We start from the raw sequence: 10,540 nt of genomic DNA, 5'->3' as shown, positions 1-10,540 counted from the left end.
TTGTGAAAACCCCCAATGAGTTTCATTGTCGTCCTGATCTCACAATCCTAAACGGCCTTAAAAAAAAAAACTTATTTCACTGAATAAGACGAGAGGTTGGACCACCATGCCAGCTAGTGGCCTCGTCAGTACTGACGGTTATATATTTAAATCATTACTTTTCCGAGTACCAACAGCTTTCATGCAGTAAACCTAATCTGGTCCTTTGCCCTACCAACGCCTTACCCATTTCCATGCAGTAATTTGCCAGCTGGGTCTACGCTCTTCTAAAACGCAGGCTAAGGGGATGAACTCTCTGACTCTTAAGCACCTTGAAAGCTGCGGGGCCGAGGAGGGCGCAGAAACAGGCCACGCATGCATATGCATGCCCTAGGCAGGTCTGCTAGGAAGGTAACCTTCCCGCGCCGGGAGGCGGGGTGGCGGAGGTCTTCCGGGCTCGAGAGGAAACCTGCCCGCGGCGGGAGGGCGACACCCCCCCCCCGCCGCCGCCCCCAGGATACTGCCCCTCACAGTTCGTCAGCCAGCCAAATGCATTCCAGAGATTTGCACAAGACACACTTCTCCAGGCAGTCCTAGAAACCCGAGCCCGGAGCGGGAGAGGGCGGGAGGGAGCGCGCGGCCGCCGCTGAGGTCACATTCGCGCCGCCTCCCCGCCCTCGGCGGCCCGGCTGTTCCCTCCAGCGCACACTTCCCAGGGCCTCGGTCCAGTCCGGTGTAAATGTCTTTTAAACAGAGACAGCGCTCTCCTCCCCCTTTCCTCCCGTGCGGGGTCCAGGGCATGTCGCCAGGGCCTTTAAGGCAAAACGAATGAATGAAACATTAGGGCGAAAGCGCACGGGACAGCCACTGCGAAGCTCCTCGGACTGGGTCTAAATCCGGCCACCGACCCGCTCGTTCCGCTCCAAAAACTCGCCGGCGAAGCGCGATCCGTGTTCTTGGGTCTTCCCATTTCTCCCCGGATTCTGCCAGTTATCAGTCGATTCAAGGAGCTTCTCTGCTCCCCACCGTTATCTGCCCCCCCATTAGCACCCCCCCCGCAGACCGGGGAGGGGGTGGGGGTGGCGGGGGGGGGAAACGGGGGGAGAAATAGCTTTTAGAAACCCGATCTGTTGTTTGCGAAACACAATCGCTTTTTTTTTTTTTTTTTTTTAAAGCGACAGGGTGTCTAGACGGCCACGTGACGAGGCCGGAGCCGGGCGCGCCACTGCGCAGTGGAACCAGCAGAGCAGAGGGCCCGCGGGGGGGTGGGGGGGGAGGCGGCGGCGGCAGCGGCTGGGGGCGGGGGAGGGAAGGGGAGGAAGGGGGAGGGAAGGGGGCGGGGGCGGGAGGCCTTGCGGGAGGCGGCGAGCCCAGGGCACACTCGCTCGCCTGCTCGGCGCACGGAGGATCCTGTTCCCGAACCGCGCCAGGCGAGCCAGCCGGGCGCCGTGCTCTGTCCGCTCGCCGCGCGGGAGAGAGCTGCCCGAGACAGAGCCAGCCCGCCGGCGCCGAGCTGCCGAGCGCCTGGCCCAGGAGTCCCTGGTGCGGCGCGGCGAGCCCCCGGCGGCGGCAGAAGGACTCGAGCGCCAGGAGAGGGCGGACGGGGCACAAGGAGGCTCCCGGGCGCGACGAGGAGAGTCTCGGAGGAGAAGGCGGCGTGAGGGACACCGGGGCCTCCAGCCGACGCAGCCTTGTCGGGGCGAGCAGCCCATAAGGGGAGCCCCGGCTCCCAGGGGAGGGGACACCGGCGGCCCCCGCGCTAGCGAGCGGAGGGCGAGAGCGCGCGACCCGCCAGGGGCCCGCCGCGGCCGCCGCGCCGCCCTCCCCCGCGCTGTCAGCCCCGCGGGGCGCAGCCGCCGCCGCAGCATCTTCTGCCCCTGCGCCCCCGCCAGCCCCGAGGAAGTCCCCGCCGAGGACTAGGGCCCCCGGGAGCTCAGGAGGAAAGACCAGAGACTCCTCCAAATCACCCAGATGCGAAGGATTGAAACAGCCTGGCCAAAGCTTTCTGTGGATTAAAAAAATACACGGCTTTTTTTTTTTTTTTTTCCCCGAAGAAAAGGAGAGGAAGACCAGCGGGGCTCTGCAAGGAAAAAGGGGAATGTAACTCGTGGATACCTTTTTTCCACCCCTCAGACGTCTTGTTCTACTTTGTAAACATTTTCTTTTTTTAAACCCCAGCTCCAGCCAGACGCCCCCAGACCTCCGGGGTACGAGGAGGTGGTGGTTTTCATTTTGGGCTTTGCTATTTGGTTCTTAGATTTTGAGAGAACCTCCTTATTTCGCCAAACATCTCCTGCGGGGTGAAGTCCACTCGGCCCCCTCCCCCGAGTCTTCGTGTGCACGGAATTCAAGGAGATCCGGTTACTAAGGATATAGAAGAAAAAATAAATCGCGTGCCTGCCTTTTTTTTTTTTAATTGCCTCCTTCTCCCCACCCCCAAATTAAGTTGCTTAGGAAGGGGGAAAGAGGCTTTTTCCTCCCTCCGGCAGCCCAGCCGAACGCCTTTCTTTTTTTGCCCCCGCGGATCTTCCATGTAGGAAGCCAAGGCTGGCGAGCCCGACACTCGGGAGCCGCTGCGGGGGGGCCTCTTTTTGGGGAGGCGCCGACCGGGGTAGGCTTCGCCGCCCCCAGGGAAGCGGCGGCCGCGTTCCTCCGGGGTGCGCCGGGGCCCGAGAGCAGCGCGCGGCTCGGGCCGCGCGGGGTGGGGCAGCCGGAGCGCAGGCCCCCGAGCCCCGGCGGGCGCCTCCGGGCCCCCGCGCGCCCCCCGGCCTCCGGGAGACTGGCGCATGCCACGGAGCGCCCCTCGGGCCGCCGCCGCTCCTGCCCGGGCCCCTGCTGCTGCTGCTGTCGCCTGCGCCTGCTGCCCCAACTCGGCGCCCGACTTCTTCATGGTGTGCGGAGGTCATGTTCGCTCCTTAGCCGGCAAACGACTTTTCTCCTCGCCTCCTCGCCCCGCATGTTCAGGACCAAACGATCTGCGCTCGTCCGGCGTCTCTGGAGGAGCCGTGCGCCCGGCGGCGAGGACGAGGAGGAGGGCGCGTGGGGAGGCGGTGGAGGAGGCGAGCTGCGGGGAGAAGGGGCGACGGACGGCCGGGCACATGGGGCCGGTAGCGGCGGCGCAGGCAGGGCTGGCTGCTGCCTGGGCAAGGCGGTGCGGGGTGCCAAAGGTCACCACCATCCCCACCCCCCAGCCGCGGGCGCCGGCGTGGCCGGGGGCGCCGAGGCGGATCTGAAGGCGCTCACGCACTCGGTGCTTAAGAAACTGAAGGAACGGCAGCTGGAGCTGCTGCTCCAGGCCGTGGAGTCCCGCGGCGGTACGCGCACGGCGTGCCTCTTGTTGCCCGGCCGCCTGGACTGCAGGCTGGGCCTGGGGGCGCCTGCCGGCTCACAGCCCGCGCAGCCGCCCTCGTCCTACTCGCTCCCCCTCCTGCTGTGCAAAGTGTTCAGGTGGCCGGATCTCAGGCATTCCTCGGAAGTCAAGAGGCTGTGTTGCTGTGAATCTTACGGGAAGATCAACCCCGAGCTGGTGTGCTGCAACCCCCATCACCTTAGCCGACTCTGCGAACTAGGTAAGAAGTTGTTCTGCGCCCACCCACCTCTCCCCTTGGCGCTCAAGTAGTGAAAGAAAAGCCCCCTTCGGCTGTGTGTTTGTGCAGCTGTCTCGCCAGAGGGGAGAGTACATCCCCTCCTGGGAGAACACTAGAGGGACAAAGGTAGAGAACGGACTGGGGGGAACCTGGAAAAGCATTCCCTGGGGGTTCCCTTACAGTTTTTTTCTCCTCCTCTGTTTCCCCTAGCGGGGTGTTGGGCACTGCTCATGCACACACTCTACAGACCGGGGGTTAAAAATTAGATAGACTTCTCATTTCCGGATCAACCAAGGGGTGCAGAGAGAGGGGGGGGTCACGCCTCCCCTGCACCCGGAAAGGCGTTGAGGTGTGTGGCCGAGTTGGATTCGGTCCAAGCCCGCCAAGGAAGGCTGGGAGAAGCAGTTGTAAAGGCTGGAACGTCTCTGCCTGCTCCTTTAGTAAATAAGGAGAGTCCTGTCGGGCACAAGTGGTTGGGAAAGTGCCCTGTCCGGAGCAGCTTTGTGTTTTGGGGCAAAGAGAGTTTGATGGGCGGCGGCGCTGGATATTTGCTCTCAACTCTGCCAGCCCAGGGTGGAAGAGGACAAGCAGTCAGGAGAAGTTGGGTGCCCTCTGCTTTTTCCTTTCTTCCTGCACAGGAAAGCACAGTTCCTGACTGCAGAAGGATCGGGCCCCAGCCCTCCCTGACGACACGGCCCCTTAACAGCTCTGGGGCCTGGGCTTCTCAGCTGAGACCCCAGCCTCCTGCATTGCTTTCCTTTTCTCTGCATATTTGTGTGGGGCGGGGGTGCACCCGGGGCGTCCACAAATCCAAGTTCATCAGCGGACTTGGGGTGAACCTCGCGGGTGGGCTGGGAGAGGGGAGCCCCGAGTTCCCCCGCGCGGTGTGGAGAGGAGCTGCGGTGGCCAAGGTGAATTTGCACCCCTGGGGGACGGGTCAGGGTGGGGGGGCGGCGCCGGGAGTCGGATCTGAAGTTCTGGGGCCGAGCGGGGGCTTGGTCGCCCCCCGCCCTGTGAACTTTTAAGTGCCAGGCCCCGGTAGAGCCGGTGGTTTCCAGCCGGGCCGGCCGAGCGCGGCGGCGGCGGCCGCAGACGTGGAGGAGCGGAGCGCCGAGGCTGGCGCCAGGCGGCCTCTTTTGTTTATCTGACAGCTAAATATCAAGGCAATCACCGCCTCGCGGCCCTGCCTCCAACCCCCACAGCTAAGACAAACAGTTGGGCTAAAAGAATGCCTCTGTTATCATAAGTTTCTATCTCTCTTTCTCATGGCTTGGCCTTTATTTTCTCTTTCTTTTTTAATTCCAGAGTCTCCCCCTCCTCCTTACTCCAGATACCCGATGGATTTTCTCAAACCAACTGGTGAGTAGAGGATTTTAAAAATATCCTTCCTATCTTAGGTTAGAAATGGAGTCTCTAGAACTCGGATTTTTTATGTCTAGGCAGCGGCTTGGGGAGACCCTGGGCTTGCCCCAAGGTGGTTATAGGTTTCCTCTGTGGGAAGTTTGGTGGATTTTTTTCTGTTTTTGTTGTGACTGAACCTGGAGATAATGTGTGTGTATACATACAATATTATGCATGTTTTTCTTTTTTTTTTCAAAGATGTTTCCTAGATATGCATTACACTTTGTTCCTTTTTTCATGTATTTGCACTCCACAACCCAAGTTGGCTCAGCTTTTAAACACGTGGAATTTGATCCTTGCAGAAGTGTCTTGGGAGCCAAAGAGGACAGGTTGATGGGAAACTTTGGAGACGTTATGAGTGCCAGAAGTATCAGTGGGAAGAATGGATAGCTTGGTGGGAGGGAAGACAGTTTAAAAAGGTACAGAGAGGTCTTTGGGGTAAGCAAATTTGAACCTTTAAGACGTAAAGACGACAGGCCCTTCCCTTCCTGGTTTTCTCAGAATTCTTGGTGGGGGCTCTGAAAGTTTTTAGCATAGCTCTGCCTGCCTGTTGCTTTGTCACCGAATGGCTTGGGGCCAGGGCAGAAGCCGCACTTGAGACTGGCACCAGCCCCATTGCGGTTGTCTGCATTCAACTTCTGACTGGCAGTGCCGGGGCTCACAGTGCCAGGGGAGGGGGGGGTCCTCAAAGCTGGGACTCAGGGGTGACCACTGGATGGCCCCCTGTATCTTAGAGCCCTATCTTACAGGGAGAGGTCCATTTGTTTGAAAGTATGGATTGTAACTTTGGTCTGTACTGGTGCCTGAAAAATGCAATGCTTGTGACATTTATTTTGCCAAGTTTCTGGGAGAAGGAAGAGTGAAGGGTTGGGCCCCTTTTCGCTCTTGGAATTCTACAAGTCCATCCGCCTCATAAGTTTTGGCTGTTGGGCCTTTCCCTCCACTAATTAAAACTTTTGCTGGGGCGTTGTCGTAAATTAAATACTTTAATGAACGGTATAACCAAAGCCGGGGTTCTGCAGCCAGCCCTCCCCGACTCCACGCTGCCTCCAGTCGTGCAAGGCGTTGCTGCTTGCCTTGTGCTTGTCTAATAAGTGGCTTGCAAAGCATGTGATATTTTGCTTTCGATTTACAAAACACTAGATAAATGGTCATTAATGAGGAGATAACCAGCTCTGTGTTTGTAACAAACGTTAGCTGAAATGACCAAGCTCTGTTTTCTCAAATAATCTAACTTGACTGGGTTTTTGGCATCAAGACTCAAGAATTCTTTTATGAACTTTCGTTCTCCAAGGGGCCATCTCTGTCCCATTGTTGTTTTTCCTGTCGTGGGCCTCAGTGTTGGAGGTTTTCCTTAAAAGAGAGAGAAAGAGAGGCTGGTCCCCTTGGCCTCAGGGGTAAAGACCACTAGGGGGAAATGATCCAAGAAACTTCCTAAAACCTGCAGAAAGAAGGACCACATTCTCTTGGGTTTCCGGCAGACATAGAGGGGCAGAGCTGTTCACTGGATTCAAGCAGTCGCCCTCTGGGGCCAGGACCTCATTTTCAGTAGTGGAGTGATATATTTATTCATTAGCAAGTGTTGACATTAGGTAGCAAAATGTGTGTAAACAGAGAAGCCACAAAGACAGGAATGTGCCATTTCCAAGGGGGAGAAAAAAGTTCTCCAGATCAGCCAATAGGAAGTGATTCACCTGCCAATCGGAAACTCAGACAGCTGGTTACTCACCCAAGAACTTTTAGGTGTAAAACAAAACCAACCCCTCCTCCCCCAGGCAAAGAAACAAAAACAAAAACCCCAAACAGAAAGCCCAAAACAAAAATAGGATGAAAAAAATCACCCTTGTGTAAAGGACTTGAAGGTGCTAACAGGCAAAGCCCTGGCGGTGGGACTCTTCTGACACTTTGGAGGGCAGCCAGGCCTGGGGCTGGTTTTGCTGGCTGCTGTGGCCAGGGGCGTTGAGGTCAGACACATAGATGGGGTGCTGCCCCTGGTTTTTATTCTCACCTTGTACGTGGGCAATTCAGGTCAGCCGCTTACATTCTGAGCCTTAGGTTGAATTTTTGAACTTGGGTTACTAGGTGAGAATCAGCCATGAGATTTACAGTGGACAACTATAAAAATCTTAAGAGGCTGGGAGTTCCATCATGGCGCAGCGGAAACGAATCTGACTAGCATCCATAAGGACGCAGGTTCGATCCCTGGCCTTGCTCAGTGGGTTAAGGATCCTGCGTTGCCATGAGCTGTGGTGTAGGTCACAGATGTGGCTTGGATCTGGCGTTGCTGTGGCTGTGGTGTAGGCCAGCAGCCACAGCTCCAATTTGGCCCCTAGCCTGGGAATCTCCATATGCTGCAGGTGCGGCCCTAAAATAAAAAAAATAAATAAGTAAAAATCTTAAGCAGTTGCACAACCAAGGGATTTCTTCTGTTACGTCTCCAGCTTGGGCAGAGGTGGCGGGAAGGGTCTGGGGCCTGGCACCGCTGCAGCCTTTGGGGGAGGACTGGGTCTGGGAACTCCATTTTGCTGTGGTTCAAGCCATTCCACTGCAGCCTGGGAGACCTGGGTGCTAGGTGGTATGAAGCCAGCAGGATCTCCTGGGATGGAGTATTAGATGTGACTGAATGTAGGAGCAGGGTGGCTGTGACTTTAAGCTTTCAGAAGTGAGGACCCCTGCCCCCACCCTATCACATCAGGAATCAGAGCAGGCTGTGAGAATGAGATCTTAGCTCATGGAGTGAGGATACTGGGGGGAGATTGCTCTGTGGGCTCTGCTTCCTGTGTCCTGTATCTAATGGTCAGAAAAGTTTGAAGATTGGTTTGGAGTGTGGGGTATTGCTGGGAACACTATTTGCTTAGGCTGGGAGATCCAGGTGACCTGTACCCATTGGCAGATGGAGCCGCCAAAGTTCAAGTTGAGCAGTCTGGGACCTAGCCTTGCATTTACCTCTTAACTCGGGTCACTCTTAACTTTTCTAGGCCCCTTTTTTAAACCCAGATGATCAGAGTTAGGTTAGGTGATTCACTCATTATTAACTCATTTATTGGTTCATTCACTCAGGCATTCTGCAGGCCTGAGGATATGTCTGCTTAAAATGCATCAATGCTTCCAGTTCACTGATTGTCCTTCTGTAACCAGGGTGGTGGATTGGGGCTGAGACAAGTTCCCAGACAGTACCTGGGAAGCTCAGAACTGAATTGATGAGACTCTCCGGGCTCCCTGGAAACCATCCTCTGAATGAGAGAAGTGGGGTCCCCAGCTCTTGTCACCTGGTACCCGGTCGCAGCATCTCATTCCTTGGCTGCCCCCAGGCTTGCCTCTTCAAGGGCTCTCTTGCCCTTGGGGGAGGGGAATGAGTCTGTCTGCCATAGAACCCAGTCCTTAGTGGGTGCTTGCTAGCGTGGAGCGGTGGTGGAGAGCTGCTGTGTAAATGCTACCCTGGGCTCTGGGATCCAGGCGGCCCAGCAGAAACTGAGACCCTGCCTTTACAGAGCTATCTCTGGGGAGCTTTTCTGTGGGTGAGAGACGGAGGCGTGGCCTCCTTGACCTTGGCTAGCCTGGCAGGAGCTTGAGGCCAGTCTGGATGCTGAAGGCTCTTTCAGCTCCACTACTGTAGGGAAGAGTGACGGTCCTCCCCACCCCGAAGAGGGAGCACTTCAAGGTGGGCTCTGAACCCTTTCTTGGGTTTGGCTTAGCTCACTGGGTGGCCCCTTAGGCTATTCAATGACGCCTCAGTTTCCCTGGGTGCCTGTCTAACAGGTATACCTGGCTGCCTCACAGGGGTGGTAGGGAGGCCTAATTAATGTTTGTAAATCCCTCCGGAGATCAAAGGGCAGAGCACCAGTTCATAGAAACGCTTGTGGTTGCCAGTGTGGAGCTGGCTTACCTTTGATCTGAGACAGGCTGACACCCCGAATGTGGGCCCAGCTCTGCCTTTGAAACGCACCTTGCCCCTGGAATTCAGCCAGCAGGGGTGAGGGTGGGGGGGTGGAGAGTGGATAAGTCATCATGTTTAAACGTGGGGGGTGTCATCCCTTTGGAAGGGGTGTGGGTTAGTAGAAGCCTATCTCTCCTACAGGGCTAAGGCCATCACAGTAGCTTAGAAAAGCGCAGGGTATACGCTCTTGAACCAGCAGCTCTCTTGAACCAGCAGCTCTGTTTCCTGTCTGTCCCCATTGTTTTCCATTTGATTCGGTGTATCCTGTAAAACTGTATATTCCTGTTCGGAGTTATACTTTACCCTGATAAAATGAGCCTACCCAGGCAGCCTTTTCTCTCTCCCTGGCTATCTGTTGCCATCCCCTCCCCTGTTTAGGAGAATTCCTGAAAAGTTGGTCTAGCCTGAGAGAGAACGCAGGAGAAGGATTAGAGAGAGAATTTCAGAGCTGGGGTTGGGGGACAGGCCCAGCCTCCCAGACCCCCTCATCCCTTCCTGCCCCTCCAGGGAATGGAGATAGCCTCTGGCTCCCTATAGAGCATCATGGTTAGCTGCTGCTGGGGTGCTCTTTTGCTTGGCTTCCTATTTGCCACCTTGGCCAAGCAAGTTCCAGTGGGCAACAGGTAATGCACACCCCAGGGACATCGTGTGGCCTGGAGTGGGGGGGACTGGAATTGGTACCATCCGACCAGATGTTTTTGCATCAGAGCTGGGAAGCTCCTTTCCTGAGTCAGCCTTTCTCTGTGGAGTTCAGTAAGTTTGGCTTTGGCCGTGGGTGCCTGATGTGCTTATGGGGTCCTGTGTGTATTTTTGTTTCGCAGGACTAATTAGCTGTGGTTCGTGGGCATTATTTTTTGTTTTAATTGCTTAGAGGTGGGTAGTGGAGTCTATTTCTCAGCTGGAATTGTCATCATCCTCATTAACGTTTAGGTCACTGTGCTGAGCACCTGAGGGTGACAAAGATGTTGAAGAGAAGGTTACAGTCTAGTTCAGGCAGACAGGATCTGAAGGTAAAAAGATTAGTAGAGACAGAAGGAAGGAAACTCCAAGTGCTGCGTGCCAGAAAGATTTTATAGGCACTGAGGGCTGGGAGCCTGCAGGTCTGGGGTTGCTGGGGGAGATTGAGAAAGTCCTGAGGAATTGGGAAGTCCATCTTTAAAAAGGATGAGAGCGTGACCCTTGTCTGTGGGAGCGACAGGGAGGCCACTCGATTCCAGCAAAGAGGCCAGGCCCTTGATCTTGCTCTGGGAAAGATGGCAGGGAGACCATAGCCACAGTTGAGGAAGGCGACCCTGGGCCTCCTGTGACCTTGGGAACTACCTGGTTTCCTCAATGGGGGACTTGCAATAAAAACAGGAATTCCAGCCAGTCTGTGATCGAGTCTGACTTGACTAATGATTAACTGGCTGCCTGGAGCCCAGACGGGTGACAAGGTGCTGTGGTCTGTCTTATGATGGGTAGCGAAGCCTGAGCAGCCCATTAATAATCAGCATCATGGCTGGGAGTCAGCCGTTTGGAATGTGTGGTTTCTCTTTCATGCTGTTGAGAATGTGCTTAAAAATTAATCTCGGTGTTTTTATTTACTTATTTATTTATTTGTGTATTTCTCTCTCTCTCTCTCTCTCCTTTGCAAATT

At 55.7% G+C, this 10,540-nt stretch overlaps 1 protein-coding gene across 4 annotated transcripts in view; it reads left to right on the top strand.

The window, feature by feature from the left end:
• The first annotated feature begins 2,529 nt into the window (after positions 1-2,529).
• SMAD7 (SMAD family member 7) overlaps positions 2,530-10,540 on the top strand; it is a 30,018-nt gene continuing 22,007 nt past the window's right edge. For 3 of the 4 annotated variants that reach the window (XM_047764378.1, XM_047764371.1, XM_047764364.1), the window contains exons 1-2: positions 2,530-3,548; positions 4,872-4,925. In XM_047764378.1, the coding sequence (XP_047620334.1) occupies positions 2,936-3,548; positions 4,872-4,925 (667 nt within the window). In that variant the 5' untranslated portion in view covers positions 2,530-2,935. Of the gene's footprint in view, positions 3,549-3,919; positions 4,478-4,871; positions 4,926-10,540 lie in introns of those variants that run through there. The other variant, XM_047764387.1, reaches the window with a different exon arrangement.

Source organism: Phacochoerus africanus, chromosome 2 (assembly GCF_016906955.1).
Source record: "Phacochoerus africanus isolate WHEZ1 chromosome 2, ROS_Pafr_v1, whole genome shotgun sequence".
Classification (NCBI taxonomy): domain Eukaryota; kingdom Metazoa; phylum Chordata; class Mammalia; order Artiodactyla; family Suidae; genus Phacochoerus; species Phacochoerus africanus.
The sequence above is the reverse complement of the archived record's forward strand: the minus strand, read 5'-3'. Positions and strand labels throughout refer to the sequence as shown.